Source organism: Onychomys torridus, chromosome 4 (assembly GCF_903995425.1).
Source record: "Onychomys torridus chromosome 4, mOncTor1.1, whole genome shotgun sequence".
Classification (NCBI taxonomy): Eukaryota; Metazoa; Chordata; class Mammalia; order Rodentia; family Cricetidae; genus Onychomys; species Onychomys torridus.
Window position 1 is genome coordinate 56,401,486 of NC_050446.1, and position 27,335 is coordinate 56,428,820.

Below are 27,335 nucleotides of genomic sequence, written 5' to 3' on the forward strand. Positions count from 1 at the left end.
TGTGGAAAGCTAACCAAAGCGTAGGAACGAAGGAATCATTGAAAACAGCTAAGTAGTCTTTTATCTAAAAATGCCATTCTAGATATACACAACACCTGAAAACCCTTTCTAAGAATGTGTCCCCAAGTCTTCTCACTCCTCAGATACCTTGTGTGGGGGAGATGGTTCAAAGAAGTAGATATGACAAAGTAAGCCGTCTACTTCTCAGAAAGCAGGGAGTCACTGGGAACATCTCTCATTCAGTCTTGCTTCGGTTGTACATGGAGACAAACTAAACCACAGTTTGGGAAAACGATATTCCCTTTGGATTCTTCCCCCTAGCCCACTTAAGCGGTTGAGTGTTGGGCACAGAAGGCTGAGGCAGATCCTTATTTCTCAAGGGACACTCCAGTCCCTGGCTCTCCTATTTCAGGTCCAGATGAAAAGCTACTCAGGCACTCAGCTTCACTTGGGTCTTGTCATCAAAACCAAACATTGAAGGGGTCCTAGTCCAACCACCCCCTGCCCAGTAGAACTGAGTTTTTGATGAGAAGCCACACAGACGCCATCGCAGCCAACGGTGAGCCACTAGAGACAGGCACAGAATGTGATGTCAGCCAAGTGGTGGCAAGCCATGGAACAGAAGGTTATTCTAATGATGTAAGCCACCCAAGGGGCAGATAGGGACCTAGGGAAGCCAGTGCTACTGAATGAACATAGAGATGTAAATGATGGCACTGCTGATACCCGGAATGTGAAAAAGGCCAGTGGCGGAGACAGAAGGCAGTCAGCAGAAAATAAGAGTCCACTGTTCAGCCACGTTAACACATGTTGTGAACAGGACCATAACCACTATGTGTGTTTGCTTTATCAGGCTCAGGTTTAGTGGTAAGTGTGTAAGTGCAGGTGACACATTTAACTAATAATGTCCTCTAATAAAAGAAGATGGAAAGTCTATTGATTTTCCAGCAAACAAACAAACAAACAAAAAACCAAGGGCACATACTACTATTCAAAGGAAATTTGGGATTTTCATTTCACCAATATTCTAGATTCACTTAAATGCCACAAAAAGATGCCATATTTCCTTCTTTGAATAAGTATGATCTGTAAATAGAGGAATACAGAAGATAAAGGGAAATGGGACCAAGGAGAAAACCAGTTAAAAAGAAATGCCAGTGTACGTTCTGAATTCCTGCTCTTCTCCAGCAAGGCTGGAGCCCAGAGCCTGAAGAAAGGGCCCCTAGGCTGTCAGTCAATGGCGTCTGCTATCTACAAACTTCTCCAGTGCCTGTGACAAAAGATTTCAACAATTGCTAGCCTTTTCACTTCTGTTTCCTTTGCCTGACCTTGCAAATCACCAAAAACACTAAAAAACACTAGCAATCCAACAAGATACAGCTAACCAAAGCTAAATCACTACTAAACATATGTGTTGTCATGTTTACAGAACAGTGTCATGTGTGATAGAAAGTAATCTGCAGTTTCAAATTAGGAATCCTCAAGGATCCTTTAAAAGGGCATCTTTTATTTTCAAGTGTCAATCAATGACACAGTTGAAAAAGCAGTCACGAAAGGGGCTTTTTAAAATACCATGTGTAGGTAGTGTCTATTTCTCTCCTAATTATTAGATAACATTGCTGTCTCAATTTAATTTTTATCAATATATAAAGCATAAACTGAGACTAACAGTGAAATATTATATATTTGTATTTAAAATGTGACTGAAAAACTCAAAAACTTAAAAAGGAAATGGTAGATACCACCACAAAACTAGCAGATGTTACTTAGGGTCATCTGTACAAAAACATAAGCATATGCTAAAGAAATCTGACACTATCATGGAATCAGTTGATGTCTAAAATAATAGCAGCTCCTTATGTCAATGTGGTAATATCCGTATCAAATGCACAACGCATTATGTTGCAACAGTGTATGCAGACAAAAGAGCATGCTAGCAGCGGTAATGACCAGGGCTCTAAGTTGGAAATGGAATACAAGGTTATTTCCAGGATGCAATATTTGTGGTGAGTTGAAAGTGATGCATGGTTTGAATTTTCAGAGTTAGCATTTCACCAATCTTACTTTGACTTTTATAAAGGCAGAACAGACCACATAGCAGTGTCTGAGTTTTTACAGGGCCCCCCAACATGGTTTTATTTACTCAAGAATAGGTACTATTCTTGAAGCCAATGACAATACTAAGTTTAGAATATAAACAAGAATCCCTTTACCAATGGCTTTAGTGTGGTGTCCATATCTATTGGCTGAGCAATATGTAACTACTGGCTCAATATCTTAATGTAAAGAACCACACAGCCTAAGATGTGCAGCATCTACTTCAACACAGAAGGCTGGGAACTTCTATGGTACTACTTTGGGCATAGTCATATCACCCAAAATGAAGCAATGGGTAATAAACACAATGGATACTAAGCAAATGTGTTGAATAATGACTTTAAACACTCAAATCCAAAAAGCATTCCATAGATTTCTTGTTAGGATTCATGTCATACCCCTTGGGTTTCAGAGCACATCATTTCCTACACACAACAGAATGCAAAAGTCCTCTAAGCACCTGAGATTCTCAAGTACCAAGATGACTCCAGGAAAACAAAAGTTGACCCATACAACATTTGTTTTCCAAGATGTTTCCAGCACCAGAGTACATTTGGTCCTGATGCAAAGCATTCAAACAATCTGAGAAATGATAGCTCTCTTTAGCTTAGATGCTAAAGACATTTGTTTCCTGAAATACGACAAATATTAAACTTAATAAAAGTAAACAACTTTTATGGAAAATTTAACCTCTGCATTTTTATGAGCGTTTACTATAAGTATTTAAATGAAATATTTAAATATATATGGGATATTAGTGGACCTATTAAAATATATGGACATCTAACAAAATTTTCAACAGTATTTATCTGTATAATGGAACATCACAAGAACATACTGTCACCACTTTTTACTTTCAAAGCATGAAAATATACATAAAATATAAGAAACTCCAATCCATGGCAGCAGCTGCCCACTGCTATTGGTGTTACTCTCCCTGCCAGAGGGACACGATAGTTTGAGTAATATGTCTGTAACATCCATACATTTACAACTGGGCTAAACATTAATATTTACACTAAGCCAAAATAATAAGATTTTAAGAAGTAAATGAACTTTTCATGATCTTAAAATACTATAGTTATTTTCTATATTAAAATATGACTTATTTACAAACTGCTATTTCATGCTTCTATTTTCCATGTTATCTGCTGGGAATGTTCAAAGATCATAACCTTATCAACACCTAATAATATTTTCTGAAGGTAAAAAATCTAAGCTGCCATTATTCCCAAGCAGTAGCCTCCATTCCAGTAAGAATCAAGATACAGACAGGAGAGACCCCGAGGCCTCTAGACCTTAGGCTTGATGAGGTTTGAAGTGATTCCTCCTGCTTATGCCTTGTTCAAGCAACTTCCCTTATGCTGGGCATTTTACTAATCCCTGACATATTTGATGCAGGGTCTTTGGGAGGATTTTTAGCAGAAATAATGCTTTGTAGTCTTATCATTTGTGAGTGGATAGCAATATCCATGATTTATAGATTACCTACACTGAAAAAAGGTGTCACCATTGCAACAGTTCTTGTCCTTGAACCCTACATCCTCCAAGCTCTAGCTGTGATGATGTTCCATGCGTCCATTCTCCCTGTCTCCACACACTGCTTCTTGGTCCTCTGATATACTAGCTATCATCCTCCTCTGTAACCCATTGGTATACCTGCTACCTTGTTTGCCATTCCAAACTCAAAATTGATTTCCAAAAATTGAAACAAAAAACCTTGATTTCCACTAACATCCAGCCTGCACCGTGCCTATTTAACATTCAGGCTGAGAGAACATACTAGGCCTGTATTCAGGTTTTGTATCATTACTAACAGTCACCTCTCTATCCTTTATAAGCCTGCATGATTCTACACACACCATGTATGTATTCTCCAAATAAGCACAAGCCTTCCCAGCATGGTCTCAAAAAATCCTCAAGACTGTTTCCTTCTCTCTTTGTCGATGTTGCTAGCTCCCAGTCAGACTCGGAACCCATCCTCACATTCACTCTCATCATGTCGTTTCCCTAGAACTCCTTCTGCCCTTGGATCAGATGGTTTTCCTCTTTTTTTAGCTGTTGGCCCATGATCATTCACAATACCCTGTAATACCTCACCTGCACAAAAAGTAAGTCACCAGGTTATTATCTTGCTGGTATTCTTCCAAGAGATTATGTATGCCTTGAGGAAGAAACTGTCAAACTGATTATAGTGTCTATCAGAACCCCCAGCATGCAGTGAGAACTTCCTAAATGAACTAAAAACAAATGATTTAATCAGAGAAACACAAATTAATAGTATGCTGAAATACCATTTCTCATCTCTAACACTAGTTTTGATGAATACTCCTTTGATATGATGACATAAAACTAAAAAGCATAATGCATTCAAGGAATTTGGGAACCTTGGGATAAATGTATACAGACATTTATTTTTTGATTCTACAGTTCACTAAGACTGTTTCAAAGGCACACTGGGAAAAGTGCAGAAGTGATGGCACTAGGTCTTTCACTACACACTATTTACAATACCAAGGATCACTAGAAGTTCAAACCATGAATGGACATCTGCTCCAGTGAACTATGGAACACATTGGAGAGTGTCAGGTAAGAGGAAATGGCTCCCACTGCATCACATTACAGAGCATGCCACTACAGTATGCTACAGAGAACTCTGCTGACTGTATTTTCATTTTAAAAGGCCAGTAAGGTGGGCTCATGAAATATATGCATGTTTTCTTATCTTAAAAAAAAATAAAAGATTAAACATCAAACTTGGAGAAATGGCTCTGTAATTAAGACCTAGTACTGCTCTTAAAGAGAACCTGAGTTACATTTCCAGCACCCACCTTGGGTGGTTCACAGTTGCTGTATCTCCCACTCTGGGGGGATGCTACACCTCTCACCTCCACAGACCCCTCACCTCATGTGTACAAACATACACTCAGACATGCATGTGTACACACAATTAAAAATTTTGAAACTAAAACTAAATAACATTAAAATTTCTATTTTCTTCATTTACTCAGAAATTACAAATGGACAGAAAAGTACAACAAACTCTCTTGTTAACTGTCTTAAATGCCAGAAGATGGCATATAATCTTCTCTTAAAGGTTTTAGGATTAGAGTTGGGACTCTGTCTTCACTATCACTATATTGGATATGGGACCAACAACTCCTGAGGGTGCAAGGAGATTCTAGATTCCCTGAAGAGGCAGCATAATAGGAATTGTAGGCATGAGGATCAGGTTGCAAACTTTGAATCCAATCAACTCCATTACTAGTAAGGCTTGGGGCAAGTTATTTAATGCCAAAAGTACTTGGGATAAAGTTCCCTTTTAGACTACAGAGTCTTGTTGCAAAGGTTAAGCAATATAAAACACTTAACACAGAACCTGGTGGTATAAACACTGATTGATGTGTGTTCACTATTTGCAGCCAAGCATAGAAGTTTGCACATTACTGTTTCTGATGCAAAATCTTGGAGCATTCACAGGAATCCCCTGATGCCAGTTGGTATGTTAGTTTAGACTTATCGTTGTGCTTACTGTAAGTCCATAGCACTATACCAATGATATAAAAAATAAAATAAAAGGCTGTTAAATATTTACTCTGTGTGTGTGTCTGTTTGCCTGCCTGTATATTTGCATGCCAAGTCCTAGATTTAGTCATTTCTTACATTGAGAACTTACATGTCAAACTTCAGCATGAGGTTCTGTGTCCAGCAATTTCCTCTCCTTCATGTCTTTCCCCATCTTCCCTTCACATGCCCTAACTCTGGGAATCACAAGAGCATAGGAAGAATCACAGCTACTAAGAGTTCCTTTTCTCTGGTACTGCACATACATATTTATGTGCATGAGGCATAACTCACTCCCTCAGCATGCAATGCTCTAGTGTCAGCCCCACACTTCTAAAACTGTGCCAGGGATTCACTCATACAAAACACTTTTGAGGGGGCTGTGTTTAAAACTTGGCCATGCTCTGCTGAATTGTCAACATAATCTGAAGTGTTATCATCCAGTCACAAAACAAGCACAGGATTGTGATAGTCGAACAGTAAGATCTCATAACTGCAAGGAGTTGTATCTGCTATATTCCTGGTCCTATTTAACAATGATAACCCACTCTGCCAAATTGCAATGGATTAAAAAAAAAAAAAAAAGCCCCAGCTTAGGCAACCATCTCCTGCATACAACAGTGCTCTGTTGTCTATACCCATTGCTTTGGTTCTTTGAGTCTTTTTCTTTGTCATGTGTATATTTCTGCAGTCCTCTGAAGGACCTCAAGCTCTGGACAGTGCCATCTGGATCATGTCTTTAATCTACTGACCTTCGCCATCTCCAGCCCTGGAGTGACTCTCACTGTATATCCCTGAGGGGCCAGTAAAAGATTTGTCTCCTCTCCCAGGGGGCACTTGTGTACCAGTCCCATTTCCAAAGGGCCCAGAGGAGTAAAGATAAGGGGGAGGAGGAAGGAGAAGAAAAAGGGTCAAGTTTGAAAGTGTTGTTTTTGGCTGGTACATGGGCTCTTCATCTTTTGGAATTTCCCAAGGTCAGAGCGGATAGGACAATGACCATTTCAATTCAGTAGTCAATTGATAGTTGTCAAATTTCAGTTCAAACAATAAACACCATGACTGTGGTGAATAGTAGAATGGCTTTTATGCATTTAACTCTATCACTAGTCAATGAATCCACAAATAACAAATGCCATCTTTTATACTCAAAATATTTAAAGTAGCTGCCACTTCTTTCCAGATTCAGAATTGTTAATTTTTTTGGTTTGTTTTTACTTCTGATTTGGAAGGTGTGGCGCTTGAGCTCCCCTGCCTTGGTATCCTAAGTTCCATCACACACCCCCTAGCACTCAATTGTTCTTCTTGTTGACAGGCCACTCAAATTGCATGACTCTCCATTCTGTGCTGGGGTAACCATTTTGGAAATGATACCTTCCTATGTAAACATACACACTAAAATTAAATCCCAAGAATAAAGAAAACTTTCCCTTTTCTTTTGTTCTTGGCAGTACCAGGGATGGAACCAAGGGCCCCGCAAGCATTCTCTCCCTGAGCTATAACCCTAGCTCAAAAATGAACATTCCCACTCTCTGTTTTATCATGGCATTATCTAATGAAGTCGCCACCAGCCTCTTGCACATATGAGACCTAAATAAATTAAAATTCAATCTTACTTCCAATTTTGTTCTTCTGACATACTAGCCATGTCTCTGTTACTCCAATAGCTACTGGCAGGGCGTGGGACCTGTATTGGCCCGTTCCCAATGCAGCATCTCACAAGGTCCAACTGGCAGTCCTACAATGGAGAAGTCACTCCATATTGGTTCTATGTTGTTGTTGTTTGTTTTGTTATGAGGAAGATCAATTTATCTTAATAAAAAACAAAAATCTTGGGCAATATTTATAGGATAAATAGATACTTTTAAAATCTTATTAACAGGTATAATACAGTTACTACATAAAGTTGAATCTTCAGATCTCTTTTAAGAATTCCTTCAAGTCTGATAGCTTTGGAACACACTACTCTGAGGCATTTTCTTGTTAATGTGTAGAATGATGGCTCAAAGCATTGTGTCTTACTAATTACTGCTTCCCTAATTCACATGAGGAATAGGTCATTTTGGGGGTTAGCCCCTGCTTCCATTATTTGTGACCACACGGCCCTCTGACAGATGTCTCAGTTTGGAAGTACACAGCAGAGCTCTGGGTATCTGTTTCGCTTACATCTGTTACCAAACAGCTTAGGCAGATTAATACTTAGAATGTGCCCTACTCAGCTAAATCTCAAGTAATCACCAACTCCCATTGTCTTCAATATAATCATTTCTTTTTCTCATTGTCACATTTTCTACATTATCTTTCTTGTTGCTAAATTTCCAGTAAGTAAATGTGTTTATATTAATGACTTATAGATGGAGAAAATCAGGTTCGCTCGTAACAAGAGATCCTTTCAAGACTCTGCTATGAAGCCTGGCTTTCTTGGGTTTTACTGGTCACTGGTCTAATTCAGCTGAGCTAAGAGTGGTGGTAGGAATTATTTTTTTTTAAGAAAACAACTTTAGATTGTGTCAGAGGTAGTAAATATAGAGTTGAGAGTTATAATTGAAAGCTGAAACTCTCATTTTATATAAAAAATGTTTGAAACATGATATTTTAATGTTAATACAATTATAGAGTCTGCTCGGAAGTTTGGGAGAAACCACATGATCATAAAACAAAATTAAGATGGGATAAGATGTACCTTCTGTCTATTGTGAGACATAGACTAACACACAAACAAGGCTTGTGAAGTGGCCCCTGTCCATTTCTCATCTCACCCTGGTGCTGGGGAAGTGAAGTGTATCCTGTTTCCCACATGGTTCTTCTAATGAGAAATTCACTCAGGTACAAAGTTTCCACCAGAAAACAAAAGCACACAACACACACACACACACACACACACACACACACACACACACACACACCCCAAAAGCCTAAACCCATTGGCCATTCAAACCTTACTCAGACAAATGCCCTGGTTTTTATTCTATAAATTACAGAGTCACAAGTGATCAGAACTGCTGGTCTTTAGAGACTTTGGTATAATGCAAATCCTTCATTTTGCAGGTGAGCAAATTGTCTCTCAGCCGGGTTAGCTGATTTGTTTAAGTCAATTACACACTTGCAGGCTCAGAATTAAGACCTGAAAGCCTTCTGTGCCCATGCCTGAAATATGCCATATACTATATATGCAAACAGATGCCAGAAATGTAGGGGCTCCAATAATATGTTCTCACACACTTCAAGGTGTTGACTTTAAATTATGAATTTGGTGAAAATTCATTACAAATCATCATTTGTAATGAAAATCTGAGTGACCTTCCCAGGCCAATGGTGAGATTTGCTTTGTGAAATTTTTATTTTCAAAGATCATATATCTGTACAGGTGTGTGTCATGCTTTTCTGTTCCCTCAGATCCCTCACTTCAGAGCAAAAAGAAAGAAGAGAAGAGACATGCTCCCAGCATGGGGAGCATTGGGCTTATGGATACATGCCACAGAAATCTCTAAATACATCATTTGTAAATGAAGTACAACTAAGCTTGATCTAGCCTAACACCCCCATTCCTTTTGTTTTGTGGATAAGAGATAACATCTGATCATATAAGACAATAAAACATCTTCATGCTTGGAGTGTGCAAAGTCTTATGCCTCCTCCTCCAATCACACACTTCAAATGAAAGATTGCCACTTAACAAACGCATGTTCCTAGAAGTGAGTCATCGGTTGGGACAGAAAACAATGCATTGGACAATCCATCCTTACTGTTGAAAATATTGAACTCTGGAAATCTCTGAGCTAGTGAGAACATAGGCTAACAGTCATAGTATAAAACAGATTAATTTCAACAATTGTGACTATATGCACTAGAGCTACAAAAGTCTAGGCTATCAACAGTCCATCATGGATCCAGGAGGAGCCCATAGGGCCCTACCCCTCCCAGTTGAGTTACTGTCTACTGATGGATTCTGAGGGAGGAACAGTCACATCTTTAGTTGTGTAACCACTGAGGAGCCCACCAGGGCTAGATCCAAACTCATAATTGCACAAATGATCCTGGCAAACTTCCATGGGCCTCAAGAAGTTAATGTTTGAATTATAGGTAGGAGGGGATGTCGATAGGGATAAGAGACTTTAGAGGGTCTGAGATTACAATAATCAGAATGTACCTTATACATATAAGAAATTGCCAAATAACAAATTCATTAAAAGTTAAAAGATAAATAGGTAAATGCCAGTTGTATCTATCTGCCCACATCTTTCTGAGCTTTTCTGTAAATCTTGGCACTTTATACCCAGTCCTAAGGCCAGGTGGAGAAAGGTCTGCATTAGGCCCTGCACCTGACCTGCTTTGGCAGAGTCCAAGTCTTGGGTTTATGTGACCAAAATTTACATTTGGTCTCAGAAATCTCACTTGATTCCACTCTCATTTCTTTAGGATATTGCCACCTTCTAGGTCACAGACAGCTCTGTTGTCAACTACCTTATATCAGCAAGAATAAACCCATCTAAGATCTACAAGTAAGGCAGTCATAATCAGTAAGGCAGTTCTAGTCAGAAGATCATTAAGGACCATTTCAGCAATAAAAAAATATCATTCTCTGAACTGGATAATACCTTATGGTTCCTATAGTTTATACAACAGTGCCAGACTCCTGGTCTTTATAACCCTGAAGCTGAGCAAAACAGAAACTCCCTGCTAGACCCTCACAACAAAAAGGGGGGCAACACTAATTCTTATATTAGAAATCTGAAAACAATATAAAGTTAAAGACATGCAAGGACCTTGTCCTCTGGTGAGAATAAAATGGTTATTCATGTTTCGGTATATGAAGCCCAAATGCCTGATGAGAATGGGGAAAAGTCTATAATGAGTCTTCATTAGATTTAATGAGTATAAACACGGAAGCATTGGAAGGAGAGTGGAGGAAGCTACTGAGTCACATGGAAAAACTCAGTCTATGGGACACTATTTCCATCATCCCATCCATCATAAGGTGGTAAAGTTTGAGGAACGCACTGAGAAATAAAGATGCAGAGTCAGGCAGGTGTAGATCATGGAGACCTTGTGCTATGTTGGACAGTGTGTCTCCTAGTCTATTACCTACTCAGTGGGTTTTCAAAGAAACAAACTTGGTCCCACTAGGCAAAGTGGAAGCCAATAAGACAGAATCACCACTCTGATTAAGAAACTTTGACTTTGATGCGCTATATGCTGTGGAATAATCCTTCTATGGTCTGTGAAAATGTGTTGGTCTCATTGCTAATAAAAAGCTGATTGCCCAATAGCTAAGCAGGATTTGGGGGTGGGGGCAGAGAGAATACTGGGGAAAACGATGGAGTCAGAGGAGTCACCAGAGAGACACAGAAAGGAAACAGGAGGTACAAAATGAAAGAGGGGTAATGCCATGTGGCAGAGTGTAGATTAATAGAAATGGGTTAATTTAAGTTGTAAGAGCTAGTTAGTAATAAGCCTGAGCTACCAGTCAATCAGGTTTTTTTTTTAATTATTATTATTAATGATGATGAGAACTGGTTATTTGGGAGCAGCTGCTGGGACACAGAGAAACTCAGCCTACCATTACATATTGGAGATGAGCTTCAGAACATTTTTATAAAGAGTTCCAGTTCGTTTCTGTTTTATTTATTTTATTATTTTCATGTGTTTTAATTTTATACTTCAGCCATGGGTTCCCCTGTCCTCCCCCCTCCCGCTCCCACCCCTACCTTCCCCCAGACCCTCACCTCCGTTCCCATGTCCTCCAGGACCAAGACACCCCTGGGGATTCATTTAAACCTGGTGGATTCAGTACAGGCAGGTCCTGTCCCCTCCTTCCAGACTAAGCATGTGTCCCTCTGTAAGCCCAAGGTTCCAAAGAGCCAGCTCATGCACTAAGGACAGGTCCTGGTCCCACAGACTGGGTATGTCCCAAACAGATCAAGCAATTCAATTGTCTCACTTATCCAGAGGGCCTGATCTAGCTGGGGGCTCCTCAGCCATTGGATCATAATTCATGTGCTTCCATACAATTGGCTATTTGTCCCTGTGCTTTTTGCAATCTTGGATTCAACAATTCACACTCTTGCAGTCCCTCCTCTTTCTCGACAGTTGGACACCTGGAGCTCCACCTGGGGCCTGGCTGAGGATCTCTGCATCTACTTCCATCAATTATTGGATGAGAGTTCCAAGATGACTGTTAGGGTGTTTAGTCATCTGATCACCAGACTAGGTCAGATCAGGCTTTCTCTCGACCATTGCCAGCAGTCTACAGAGGATGTATCATTGTGGATTTTTGGGGACCTCTCCAGCACTCTGCCTATTCCTGTTCTCATGTAGTCTTCATTTATCATGGTCTGTTATTCCTTGTTCTCCCTTTCTGTTCTTGATCCAGCTGGGATCTCCTGATCCCCTAAGCTTTCTTTCCCTCAAACCTTGCCCTTCATTACTCCCACTGTCATCCAGGTTGTTCATGTAGATCTCATCCATTTCTCTGTCACTGGGTGATCCATGTGTTTTTTCTAGGGTCCTGTTTTCTAGGTAGCCTCCCTGGAGTTGTGTAGCAGTCTAGTCATCTTTGTTTTACATCTAGTATACTCCTATGAGTGAGTAAATACCATGTTTGTCCTTCTGAGTCTGGGTTACCTCACTCAGGATGATTTTTTCTAGATCCATCCATTTGCCTGCAAACCTCATGATGTTATTGTTTTTCTCTGCTGAGTAGTACTCCATTGTGTATGTGTACCATATTTTCTTTATCCATTCTTCAGTTGAAGGGCATCTAGGTTGTTTCCAGGTTCTGGCTATTACAAACAAAGATGATATGAACATAGCTGAGCAAATGCCCTTGTGGTATGATTGAACATTCTTTGGGCATATGCCCAAGAGTGCTGCAGCTGGGTCTTGGGGGAGATGGATTCCCAATTTTCTAAGGAAGCGCCATATTGATTTCCAAAGTGGCTGTACAAACTTGCATTCCCACCAGCAGTGGAGGAGAGTTCCCCTTGCTCCACATCCTCTCCAGCATAAGCTATCTTTTATTTATTTTTTGAGGCAGGGTTTCTCTGAGTATCCCTGGCTGTCCTAGAACTCAGACTAGGACACAGACTAGAACACAGACCAGACTGACTTCAAACTCAGAGATCTGACCGCCTCAGCCTTCCAAGTGCTGAGATTAAAGGTGTGTACCACCATAGCCTGGCTAAGAGTTCCGATTGTTAAAGTGGAGAAAAGAGGTGATAATCCTCCTGTAGATGATGAGGAATCAATACTTAGTATTTATCATGGTACAAGACACTAGAGAAAACTGAAGTTCATGAGGCCAACAATCAGTCACAAACTTGTTCAATCAGTAAATGTTGGTATGTCTGGTACTTGCCAGGATGCTGAGAGTAAACAAAACAGATGTTCTGACTGTCTTCCTTTCTCCGGACCTAGACTCTATCATTTTTCACTTGCACTGTGCCCAGCAAGCCACAACATGTGGATGGCATCAAGAACTCATCTTACTTCTGCCTAAGGATTGTTGGCCTGGGACATAAGACAGAAGCTAAGGTAAGTGATTCCTAATCTCCTTCCCTGTAGGGTTGATGGAAGAAATGAATCAGGTTAAGGCAAAGGCATAGTGGCTTTATTCACATAGTGTCTAAACTCAGGCCTGCTCCCTCATTTTGCCCCTTGGTCCTAAGCATAGTACCCCTACTGCCTTATTGTTAGTATAACCAGTTCTCTCTGGCCTCACATCTTGTCTGACCTTCAGAAATGTGGTAATTCCCCATTTATCCATCAGGAATATGTTCCAGTGGGTATCCGAAGCTATGAATGGTGCTGACCCCAATATACAAGCTCTGCAAAACAATAGCAGTTGATCAAATATCAAAGATATCTAAAAAGCGACTTTGGGGCAATTAATACATACAATGTGGATATCCTGGACAGCTGGAAGATTCATGGGCTACACGGCCTGCCAATATGACTCTCTATTTAGAGTCATAACAGACCAGACTCCTTGGGAACACCAAATTTTACAAGTATGTAGAATGAAGTCCCAGGTGAGACTGAAGAGCTAGGTGCTGTTGGCATCAGGCTAATGGAGTTGAGTCACAGTCATAGGAAGGAGAAATCCATAAAGGGAAGGACTGGAATTTCCCATTGGATTTAACAATCAGAAATTGTTTCCAACCTTTACCTGAGCACGTTCAGCAAGAGGAAGAGAGCAGAATTGAGGGATAAGTCAGAGGTGACTTAGAGGAGGAGGTGTGAGACACCACTTATCTAGAAGCTCATTAGACAAAGTGAGAAGGAAGCAGAGAGACAGGAGAAGGAGTCTGTTTAGATCCAAACTGTGGGCTGTTAGGAAGAGCAAGTCCTGAGCTATTACCACACTTAACTAAAAGAGCTGGAAAAAAAAAAAAAGGCTAATGTCTACGGATAAGAAGACAACATCTTTCCTGAGCCCAAAGAGGTAGACTTGAGAGACTATGTGTAGGGTAGGCACCTGTAGAGACACGTGTAGGCACATGTGAATGGAATAAAATCAAAGGGTATAAGGAAATGAACTGAGTACCTCACACACCACTGGAAATCAGCCATCAACTCTACCATTGAGCTACACTCCAGGCCCTCATTTAACATCTTGATTTCTGACAACAAACCCTTATCAAATACCATTAAGCTCAATTTTCCTGCCCCACCCCCATTATTTGGGAAGCAGGGACTTAAACAGTTAATGATCCTTTATGCTAACTTCCCTATTATGAGTAGATTGCTTTCCTTTGAACACACTGAAATTCTTCACGGTGAGGCCCACATCCTGTAGCTCTTTAGATCATTTCATAAACTATTGTGTACTTCAACATTCAACATTTGTGAATGAGTGGCGGGTGGCAGTTTCAGCCTTTGTATCCATGTCTTTAGGTATCAGGCAAAGACACTAGTCTTTGGGTTGCATCTTTAAAACATTCAACAACACCTCTGAGCACTAAGTACCAAAGCATTTAGGCTGTAAGGGAATAACTGCTCACAGGGTTACTATGTTCCTTAATAAGACCTAACAAACTAAATGGAAAACATCCCTTCTTTTAAAGAGAAAAGGCCCAAACTGTATTCTAGTGTGTATAAGCCTCCCACCTTGATCAGTAGACCCTAGCAAGCCTCATCTCTACAGAAAAGAACAACAAAACTGTCACTCCAAGTCAACCTTGAACCCAATAAGCAAACTGCAATCACTATGGCCATACTCACCCTGCCAAAAAAGACCATCAATTAATCATAATTCTTGCAGTGATAGCCTTCAAGAAATACATTAGTGTCTCCCCTCATCATGCTCAAGATGGGCAATTTGGGGAAGACCACATAGTATTTTGTTTCATCAGTGAAACTGCTAAGATACCTCGAGTTTAAAAATTGAATGCTCTCATAACAGCTCATTATACACCATGCAATAATATCCAGAGACCTCATTACCCCAGCCCGTGCATATACCGGCTAAGCAACAATAGCCATGACCTCCTCTACCACACATCCAAACACCATGTCCTCCTAAGTATGGTGGCTCGGGTCCAGTCTCTCCTCTGATCTGGAGCCCCTCCACTCATTTCTCATAACTCACATCTACGCCACTGAGGCCCACTGGATTTAGCATAAGGCCTCTTGAGCTGTTCTACAAATAAAAGTGCTGGGCTTCTGAGGCGCCAATATTAGAAGCTCAAGGTGTTTTAAATACCAGGTGTTAATTGCGAAGACTAGTGTGCTCAAATGAAGAGAAAGAAAACCAAAGGGTCTCAGGGCAAAATCCAACAGAATAAGCACTTACAAACTTTGGAGTAATAAACTGTCAAGAGAGCTTTTCAAATTCTATTACCAGGAGTGCTAATTAAACCTATTTTTCCTAAATCACCACTCACTATCTAACGGCATTTCTTTGCTCATGTCACGATTTGCTGCAGCACCGACCTACACGGGGTCTCACTGCACAGTCTGAATCCTATCAGCTTCTAGGTTAAATTGGTTCCCTAGGCTAATCCAAATTCTAGTTATAAACATTTATATCCCCTGACTTGTCCTGATTTATGGCCTAACAACGAATCCACATCCCGGCACCTAGCTTGTAATTTCAAAGGTGCAGGAATATACCTCATCTTGGGTTTTCAAAACACATGAAAACATTTTGCCAAAATCCCAAAGTGGCGTTGCTTAGGTGATGGCCACTGCGAATGTCACTCAGCCAGAATTCACAGGCCTGGCTAGTGCTGGTTCCTGACTGGATGGTTTCATTTTGTTAGACTTTTGAACAAGAAACTTTCAAACATTGACTTTTCCATTCTATGACAAACCATAGCACAAGTTTTCTCCAGAGGCCGGGGGGTGGGGGGTGGGGAGGTGGGGGGTGGGGAGGTGGGGGAAGGAATCAGCTGGGTTTTTATTTATTTATTTATTTTTATTTTATAAACATGTAGCTAGTTAAAATAGGCTGTAAACCACATTCCATTCTTCTCCAAGTCACCTCTAACTGAAAATTAGACTTGAAATATTTCTACGGCAAAGTGCAGCAATCATATTTTCTAATCAAAAACTTTAGGTCAATAAACGGTAAGTTTAATTAAGTAAAACAAATCTGTGATGCGATATTCTTTAGAAATTCATTAAAAATCGGATTTCAAAACTTGTTCCAAGTGGAAGGTGGACTGTAACTTCCTTGTTTTGCAATCACAACCCCACTGGAGGCTGGGAGGCGGAAGGGTCAGCTGGGTTTCGGTGTCCGGGAGGAGGCAGGAGGACGTGGCGGCTGCGGAGTCGGGGGTAGGGGGGTTCATGGGAAGATGGGGGGCCGCCACTCACCCGCCGGGAGCTCGGGCTGGATGCGCCACCACCGCAAGGCCCGCTCGCCCAGCACCACATCGCAGCTTTCCCTCTGGATCTCGAAGATGCCCCGAAGCAGGACCCGCTCCGCCACCGCCTCTGGGAGCTGCGGAGACCCAAAGGGCGTCCCCTCCTCCAGGGCGCCCACCCGGTTCCCGCGTTTCCCCAGGAGCATGGCGGGCAGTACGCTGGGCGAAATCGGCGACCCTTGCTAGGCCTTTGAGGAAGGAAGGGTGTCTACAGCCTCGGCCTTGGCCGCTTCAGGTGCTGCCAGGGCAACCACGCTACGAGCCTGAAAGGAGGCGGGGCGGGAGGGCGGGGCCGCTGGAGTTTCCCCTGGTCTAGCCTTCCAGTGTCCTCTGGGCCTTGCTGCCCCATAGGAGTTCAAGGGCTACAAGCATTCCCCAAATTGGCTTGGTAGACACCACCTGGTCCCTTGTTAAATAAAGTGCAGGTTCTTATCAAATAGGTCTGAGGGTACCCAAAATACTGAGTGGTGGCTCATGCCTTTAGTCCCAGCACTCAGAAGGCAGAGAGAGGCAGGCGGATTTCTGAGTTCCAGGCCAGCTGGAGCTACATAGTAAGACTCTGTCCCCCACCCTCCACCACAACCACCACCAAATCTGCGTCTCTAAGAATCTACTTATTGGGTGATTGAAGAAGTTGCTAGCCAGGAGACACAAAAGAGTTTCTGTGTGGAAGGCTCTGTCCACCTTCTCAGGAGTCTCCTCTGAGATTCCCCAAGAAGCTGTCTTACCTCTATGACTACGTCTGTATCCTTGCCTAGGAGTATCCACAAACGCCTGATTTGCTTAGACGAATGCGCACCTTACAAAGGTATGATTAAGGGGAAACATATCCCTGGTGTAGTGTAACTATTTAGAGCCCTTCCCCAGATGCCTCCTCTTCAACTTTGGCTGTGCCTGGGCCTAACACTGCTGTAGAGAGACTGCAAGAAGCAGGTCTGGGTCAGCAAAACGGAGCCACACAAGCACTGTTGAGCAGTGAGGCCTCAGTGTTCACCTTCAGCTTCCTCTTGATAATAGGGGTACTTTTCTGCCACTGTGACTGCATATTAGAGTTATCTGGGGGTTGTCCTGACCACCTTTGAAACCAATTAAATTGCAGTCTTCAGCGATGGGGTCCAGATTTCAGACACAGTTCCCTGTGTAAGTGTAGTATTTTGCCAAGACTGAGACTCGCAACCAGAAAGCAAGAGTGGACTAGGCGCTAAAGGGGGTTACAAGGTCCTTAAAATGCTATGGGGTAGGAGAAGTCAGGTGTTGAAGGGGGGATTTAAAACCGGGGTCTCCTGTACTAAGGATTCTGTTCATCTCATAAGCAGCCAATTCGCCCACTGTCCTGGTCACACTCAGTCAGAAGAGCTAGCTGCAAGAGAGTTTCTCTGTTCTCAAAGCTTGAACTGGTGGTTGTTGCCAGATCATTTCTGAACGCAAATCTCCAGCATGCCAGGTAGCAGGGACTTCTGTCCAAGGCACTGAAGGCTAATACTCAGCCTTCCTGGGCAATCATGGAAGAGCCGTGGTTTCATCTGATGGCAGCCAGGGAGCTGTTCCTTGGAGTAGGACCCCAGTTTCGGCTAAGCCTCTTGGAGGCAGTCAATGTTGGGAAAGGGCTTGTGCCTGTCTCTTGGAAGAGTTCATTTCTAGAGTTAACTTCTTGTATTCACAGCTGTCAGGCAGATTTGAGCTCCTTGGCATTTGAGAAACTCCCCGAGAGCCAAAACAAATAGGCCAAGGCAATGGCTACTTCTCAGGACCTTTACAAAGGGGCAGGTTGCCATTTATCAAGCTTCAGCTAGGCCAGGAGCTGCAAACATTGGTTTTGACTTGCCTTGAAGATGGAAATAATAAGGTCCATGCCCCCACTCTTTCTCTCTGATGAGCTGACTTCTTCAAGGGTTCTAAAGATTTCTGTGCTTCCAGACCCAGGTCCTTAGGACCTTAGGATCACACACACAAACACACACACACACACACACACACACACACACACACACACACACACACACACGCGTGCACACCAGCATCCCAGAAATGATGCCATCAACTCCAGAACTGTTCTGAACTTCAGATATTATGTTCCAATTGGCTAAATCTCACCTCTGTGTAACTGACCAATAAACTTGAGAGATATATCTAACTCACTGTTTTCCATCACAAATATGTTCTTCCCAGAATGTTTTAAGTCAATGCATGTTGTCAGAATCTTACACACTATCTTTTTATCCTTTGTCTAGTGCCTCCCATTCAACTCACTACAAATCCTGTTCATTCCACCCTCATGGCTCACTCCTGTCAGCCTGCCCTCATCTGTGCACTAGCATGCACAAAGACAAAAACCACATAAGTTGTGTGTGATGGGACACCCCTGTAATCCCAGCCCTCAGGCAGAGGAGTTGAGGAAGAAGGGTCAAAGGTCAGGATATTCTTTGGCCACATAATGAGTTCAAGACCAGTTTGAGCTATAATTAAACTGTCTAAATAAAAAAAAAAAAAAATCAAGGTGTCAGTAAACCTCCCATTTTTCTTAGTGAGTACTCATTCCTTGACCCTTCAAGCTCCTAGAGCTATGCTGCTTTTGGGCTCTGCCTTTTCTTCCATCTTCCAAGCCAGCAGTTTCATAATCTTTCTGTTTCCATTCATGGATCTCCTTTCTTTTTCTTTTTTTTTTTTTTTTGAACTTTTTCTGGACATTTATTTAAAATGATGCACTCAATATCAAATAATGTACAGAATAATTCTTTTTTTGTTTTTCATTTTTCTTTATTAAGAAAATTTCTACTCATTCCAATGCTATCCACAGACACCCCCTCTTTCCTCCTCCCACCCCCAGCCCTCTTTCCCAAGCCACCCTGCATCCCCACATCCCCCAAATCGAGGTCTCCCATGGGGAGTCAGCAGAGCCCAGCACACTGAGCCTATGCAGGTCCAAGCTCCTTCCCACTGCACCAAGGCTGTGCAAAGTGTCACACCACAGGCACTGGATTCCAGAAGCCTGTCCATAGACTAGGGACAGATCCCGATCCCCCTGCCTGGGTGCTCCCCAAACAGTTTGAGCCAAACAACCGTCTTCCATATCCAGGGTGCCTAGTCCAGTCCCATGGGGGCTCCACAGCCACCAGTCCACAGTTCATGGGCTTCCACTAGTGTGGCCAGTCATCTCTACACATCCTCCCATCATAATCTTGATGTCCCCCACCTGAAGAATCCCTCCTCTCTCTCATCAATTAGATTCTCAGAGCTCAGCCTGGTGCCTGGCCGTGCATCTCTGTATCTGCCTCCATCTGTCACTGGACAAAGGCTCTATGAAGACAGCTAGTTTACTTGCTAGGCTAGTCACCAGCATAGACCAGTCTAGGCACCCTCTGGACCACTGCCAGCAGACAAAGTTGGGGTCAATCTTGTGGATTCATGTATCTCCTTTCTTTGTCTAACCTTGAACATTCTCTGTCCCTCTTACAAGGAAGTGTGTGATTCCATGAGAATCGCCTAGATAATCCTTAGCTCAATCACATTCACAAAGTCACTTTTGCTATGGAACAATGTATTCATAGGCCCTAGGGATTGAGATTTATATAGTTGTAGGCTGTTGTTAATCTACCATACTCTCCTCTATTTTTCTTTAAAGAAGTTACTGTTACCTGTTACACACTCGAGTGTATGTACTTCTTCATGTGTTGTCTAGCATTCTCATCAGTGAGGAAGCACTTAATATCAACACTGCAGTATAAGAAGTACTCAGACATCACCTTGTTGCTGTAGGAAATGAGCTCCTTTAAGGCAGAGCAATTAACTTGTTTGCTACTGAGTCTCCGGCATTTAGCATAGCTCCAAGTATACAGAAAGTGCTCAATAAATATCTAAAAGGGTTAATGAACTCCTTCAATATTTTAACAATGAGTCTAAAATATCACAAATTTTTTCTCTTAGTTCCAGAAAATCAATTGTGTCGTCATAAATGATCCATATAAGTGCCAATCATAATCCCTAAAGACATACTCCTGAATGTCATAATTCTAAGTACTGAAACCCCTAAAATTAAATTAAAACCCCTAAATTAAAAAAAATCATAAAGTATATAATCCCACAAATCTTGATCCTGAAAGTTAGAATCCAAGATGATAAAATCCTCCAAGTCAAATTCTGCAAGCCCATGATTCCTGTGGTGGGAGGGGAGATGTTGCTCAAAAGGAAAAAGGGGTGGGAGGCTGAATTCTAAGAGTTTGGCTCTGAAACATCAATGACCAAAACTTCCTCTTTAAAGTATGTTAGTGGCCTCCACTTGTGTTCCTGAAGAACCAGCAATGCCACTGACTAGTTCAAAAATGTGCACAGTAGAGTGGGATGGTGGTTATGCAGCAGCCCACCTAAAAAGTGTTCTGTGTAGCATAAACAGTACAGGAGAGTCCCTGGGAGACAAAGTACTCAGCTTATTCAAGGGCCATGAGGGACAGAAGCAAGAGAAAATGATGCATGCCCCAGTTTGCTTTCTACTGCTGTGTTACAGTGATAAACACCATGGCTCTGTCAGTTACATTTCTATTGATGGGATAAAACACCATGACCAGGACAGTTTACAGAAGGGTTTTTCTTTTTCCTTCTTTCTTTTCTTTTCTTTTTTTTTTCTTTTGAGGCTTACAGTTCCCAAGGTTTAGGGCCCATATGGCAGATCAGAGGTAGAAGGCTGCAGGCAGCCGGAACAGCAGTTGAGAGCTCACATCTAAAACACCACACAGGAAGCAGAGAAAACTAACTTGAAATAAGTCACTCTTTTCAAATCTCAAAGCCTGCCCAGTGACATACTTTTTCCTGCAAGGCCAAACTGCTGAATCGCCCCCAGATAAACACTAACCAGGGGCAACATATTCAAATGGCCAAGACTTATCAGAAACACCTCATTCAAACCACTACAATGACCAAAGCAGCTTGGGGAGAAAAGGGTTTATTTCCACTTACAGTTTAGAATCCATTATGAAGGGAAGTCAGGTGGAAAATCTAGGGAGGAACCTGGAGGCAAGAACTGAAGTCATGGAGGGACGCTGCCTCCTGGCTTGCTCTCCAGGCTCACATTCAGCTACCTTTCTTATACATCTCAGGACCACCTGCCCAGGGATGATGCTGCCCATATTGGGCTGTGCCTTCTCACATCAATCAAGAAAATGCACCCACAGACTTGCTCACAGAGCAATCTGATGGAAGCAGCTCCTCAACTGAATTCCCTCTCCAGAGATGATTCAAAAGACAACACACACACACACACACACACACACACACACACACACATTCACACAGACACATAAACACACACACAGACATACTCACACCCACATTCATACATATACACACACATACACACTCATACCAACATTCACACATACACACACACACATAAACACACACACAGACACACATGTGTGCATACACACAGACACACATATAAACACATGTGCATACAGAGACAGATACACACACACACACACACACCATATGCACATACATACACAGAAACACATATATATGTGCATACACACAGACAGACAGACAGACAGACAGACAGACACACACACACACACACACACACACACACATCACCACCACCACCACCACAGATGGTGAAGTTGGAGGAGGTGGGCAGAAATGAGATCACAGGGGGTTACACAGGTTCTGTTTCCAATGACCAGCCTTAAAAAAATTATTACCCAATGAATTATGTTGGTGTCAATTTGATAGCAAAAGTACTCAATCCTTTGTCAGCAAAATTTCAACTCTGAAGCTAATGGATTCTGGGAGATTGAGGGAATGGCATAGAATTGAATGCTCACTGGCCAGAGTTCAGAGCCATTGCAGTTGGTCCCCACCAAAAGAGCTCCTTGTCCCCTGCCCCATTGTAGTGTCTCTGTTGGCAATGGAGTCATCTGTCTCCATCTGACACTTTGGGAAGTGGTCCAGACTTATGCAGGCTGTTCCTGTAGCCTGTGGCCCTGGAGTTTGCCTCACCTCTCCTATACCCTGGTTATTTTGTTTTCAGAACATATTTAGGGGCCTCCTGAAAATATTATTCTTAAGGTTTATTTTTTATTTTTGTTTTTTGTGTGTATGAATGTGTGAGAGCAGGTGCCATTGGCGACCAGGAGAGAGTGTTAGGTCCCCTGGAGCTAGAGTTGCAGGTGGCTAGGAACAACTGGACATGGATGCTGGGAAACAATCTCAAGTCCTCTGCAAGAGCAGTGCATGTTCTTAACCTCTAAGCCATTGCTCTAACCCTAGAAAATACTTTATTAATATTATAGAGATTCCCATGGTCTTCTAGTCAGACTTTCAAGACTTCTGTAGCCAAATTCTTCTGGATATAAAGAACCAGATGAATGTTGGATTATCACTTATTCTATTCAATGCTCTGGAAACAAATCCCTAATGTATAACCATAGCAAAGAAAGACATGTTCAAGATACTTCCTGAAAGACTTTTGAAATCATATTTTGTTTGTTTGTTTTGTTGTTTGTTGTTGTTGGTTTTTTTTTTTTCAAGACAGGGCTTCTCTGTGTAGCTTTGGCATCTTTCCTAGAACTCATTCTGTAGCCCAGACTGGCCTCGAACTCACAAAGATCCACCTGCCTCTGCCTCCTGAGTGCTGGGATTAAAGGCATGCGCCACCACCACCCAACCCTTGAAATCAGACTTTTAATGCACTAGTATATATATTATATATATATGAATGCAGCTTGGGTCATAATTCCAAATGACAAAACACCGAAAGTTAACATCCCAGTGAAAAAAAAATCTCTGGTCTAAAATCACAAAATATCAAAATCCCAGCGGTGTAATTCTAAAAGAATGTTTAATGTTTTAATTTAAATGTTTATTTGTTTAGTTTTTAAAAAGGACATAATTTCATAGGCTACTTATATAATAAAACAAATGATAATGACACACATATATAATTTGCAAACATAAATACTCTGCTATAATAAACACAACTGCATGAGCATAACTATTATGAGCTGGCAGACCATATTTATGGGAAAAGATTTTTAAAAAAGTAAAGTGCACAAATGCATGTCACTTCGGTTGGTGTTGTAGTTCTACTCCCAAATAGTTGCTGGCTATGGTCATTATTGAGAGAGAGAGAGAGAGAGAGAGAGAGAGAGAGAGAGAGAGAGAGAGCACTTAAGCAAGTAGAGACTAGTTAAAGCAAATAGGCCAATAATGATGTGCATTGCCCTCTAGCCTCTTCCCTTTCTATAGTAATAAAATAATAATGATGATGATGATAGAAAAACACTGTGAGTCATTACAATTTGCACGGCCATTCCAATGGATGAAATCTCAAGAAATCTTTCACAAGTGCAGATTACAAAGAGGAAAACTCTGCATTTATTGAAAAGGCTTTTAGTGTGTGTAGGTAGATGCAAAGTAATTACACACCAACTAAATGTTATAACAACACATTTTTGGTATGGTAAAATTTGCAAAAATGTGTGTATAAAAGGGACTAGAACTCTAAGAATCCTCATATTCTGCATACCTATGGCGATGGAATTGATGCCAAGAATAAATGTAGAGAACTGTACAAACAATACTGACAATTTAAAATAGTATGTGGAAAAATAAACTTTTTAAAGGGGGGAGACCTTAAAATGGAGATCAACATCTGTAGTAGTGCATTACAAAGATAGACAACAGTTAGCCAGCAAAGGTAGTCAGTCTGTTAGAGTTGGCTGGCACCCACAACTGATTCACTCTTTTTTGAAATTGTGCATCAGGATGGATAGTTGCCTTTTTTTCTTCTAGAGGCATGGATCTTCTTGGAGAACTCATTCCCATTCATCTGTGTAGTGTTGCTCGTTTTAAAACTCATCTGTGCTTCAGTAGACACCAACATGAGCCTATGCACCAAACAGTATATACAACATACACTGGCCTGTCACAGCTTTGCCTGGGATATCAGTTGACTTCATGTCATCCTTTCAAAAAGACAGACATGTATGGCTAATCAAATGTTGACCTGCTTACTCAATGCCATTTTCTTCATTTTGCTTTCTATTATGCAAAATAGGAATTGACTTTTTGAAAGTAAGTTTTTTGAGGACTTCCTATGTTAGCAATGTATCTACATTACTCGTCCCCTTCCCCCCTTCCTTCTGTGTCTCACTTTCCCTCCAAAATTCATGAGCTCTTCTTTAATTATTATTGTTATATGTATAAACATGTGTACTTTAATCATGTGACATGCTGATCACTTGGGACTGTACAACCTACAGGGAGCTCATTCCTAGAATAAACCAGTGCTCCCTCTTTCATCTGCATGGACCACCTGCAACACTTCATTAAGGATGGAGCCATGTGACTTTCCCCTTTCCATCTTGGCACTTCAACTGCTGTTATTATACAGGTGTTGTCTACATGACCATATTACTGAGATTTCATAAGGGCAGCTTCCCTCTCACATACAGGAGACACTGTCTAGCAGCAGGTGTTCTGGGCCTCTGCTCTTACAGTCTGTCCACTCTCATTTCCAAGATTTCCCTTGAGCATTACTGGTAGGGGTTGTACTACAAATGTATCAGTTGGACACCCTCCCCATCCCAGCCAGTCACCTATTTGCTGCATTTTGACTAATTGTGTATCTTGATAATAGTGTCTATCTGTTGCAAAAGTGTTTCTTTTTTGATGAGGGGTATGAGGTACACTTATCTGTGATAGAAGGATAAGTATTTAGAAAACAGTCAGAAATTATACTGGTTTAGGAACCTGGCAGTAGTAGATTCTCTTCTGGAGCCTAATGACCTCTCCAGACATGGGTAGTTAGCTGGATTTACAGCAACAGGTATGAATTTCCTCATATTAAGCAGGCCTAAACTACAATTAGACATCTGTTGGTTAATCCCCAGGATACAAGTACCATTATTGCACCATTAGTGATATCTTGCAGATCCAGTCTTTGTGGTTCCCAGGCTTTACAGCTAGGTAGGACTACCAATTGCTTCTCTCTCTTGGCAGCTTGCATAGCAACTACTGACACTATTAGAGCTAATCTCCAAAGGGGAGACTTCAGGTCAATGCTAGCTCTATTTCTTTAAGTTTTGTGTCTTCGAAGTTTGTGGTGTCTCCAGCAATGGGATCTTACCTTCATGTTCTGGCAGGCAGCCAACAGCGTCAGCCACAGCTCATGTTTGAAATCTTTTTATTTCTCTCTCTCCACATTCTTCTGTCATATTGCTACCTTAGCTTCAGTGACCCAGTTTGCTTATTTATGCATCTTATCTCTTGTGCTGAAAATAATGCTTTTAGGGTGGAGGAGACGGCTTAGTGGGGAAAAGCATTTGCTGCATACACAATCCTGGTGACCTGAGTAGAGATCCCCAGAATAAACATTTAAAAAGTCAGGTGCAGCAGCATACATCCGTAATCCTGCACTCCTGAGGTGATATGAGAAGCTGAAGCTGGAAAAGTGTCCAGAAGCTTGTGGGGCAGCTAGACTCCAATATGTAGTACAGCAGCAGAGTGAAGAGAAACCCTGTGTCAACAGGGTGGAAGATGAGAACTGACTCCTGAAGTCATCCTCTGACCTCTACACATGTGCACCCTGAGCACAGGCACACATGCGCGCACGCGCGCGCGCGCGCGCACACACACACACACACACACGTAATAATAATAGTGTTTTAATATAACAAATGTTCAATAATTAGGTTGACTGTGACAATAAATAAATTGACTTTAAAATTAAAGTTCTACTTTAATTTCTGATCTTACTAAATGTACTATGCCTCATGAATAGGAATAACAGAAAGATTCGTGACAGAAGTCAGTATTTATTTCTGCACATCAACATGCATTTGGAGGTCAGTTTGGGTCATGCCCACCTCTCAGTTATTCCTGATGCTCTATGGGCCCATTGTCAAGGTATCACAGGGAATGTTTCCTTTTCATGCTGAGTGGACATTTTGTCAGAATGTTCCTGCTACTGTGGCTCCTGCTGCCTGCAAGGTAGAGAGCCATATGTCCCTACAACAATTACAGAGAAAAATAGAACAAATCCTAGAATCCCATCAAGTCAGAATCTCACATTTTCTAAATGTGCCAGGTTCCCACTCACCCCTCGGTTTGAACCTGTTGAAAATGAATCGCTCAGCTACATTCTAGGATACCTCTCACAGGTGATATCTAATGTCTCAGTGGGCAGTCACATGGAGCAACAGAGAGAAGGGCTGAATCCACTTTCCCTTCCCTCCAGTGTTTTAAAAAAATCCCTCTAAGGTTGGTTCTGACACTCATAAACTTCAGTTTTAACTGAGCAGAGAGTTGGAAGCATCTCACAGCAACTGCTAGCCACTATAGAATCTTAAATTAGGCATAACCAGGTACACAAGTGAGGCAGGCACACAAACCTCCCTTCATTTGCTTTATCAAATGAAAAAAGAGAAAAACTCAGTGTCCCTTCTCACTGTTGAAAATAGCTACTTGCTTCCAGGCTTGTTACCCATAGGCAGCAGGGTTTGTACTGAATGGAAGTAGCTTTCAATCTTCCTTAATTATCTCTCACCCTTTCGGATATCTGCCAACAACTCATACGACTGAAATGCACAAGGTAAGATTATATTTCTCACAGAAAAGAGAATCTTCATCAAGTGGTCCAGAGTCGGAATGCTGCTGTGTTGCCTCGTCCTATGTGATGTCATTAGGAAAGAAAGGGCTCTGTAATAGTCTACCTTGCTATCCCCACAAAGCAGCCAGGACTCCACACTGGCAGCTTCAAGACGGTTGCCAGCCTGCTGGTGTCAAATGCTCTCCACAAAAGTGTCCAAGAACAAG

General features: G+C 41.7%; 1 protein-coding gene across 1 annotated transcript in view; it reads right to left on the reverse strand.

Annotated features, from left to right (window-relative positions):
• The window catches only part of Cerkl (ceramide kinase like), a 104,222-nt gene extending 87,550 nt beyond the window's left edge, over positions 1-16,672 (reverse strand). Inside the window, exon 1 of the mRNA XM_036185880.1 lies at positions 16,477-16,672. Coding sequence (XP_036041773.1) covers positions 16,477-16,672 — 196 coding nt within the window. The remainder of the gene's footprint in view (positions 1-16,476) is intronic.
• Positions 16,673-27,335: the final 10,663 nt, after the last annotated feature.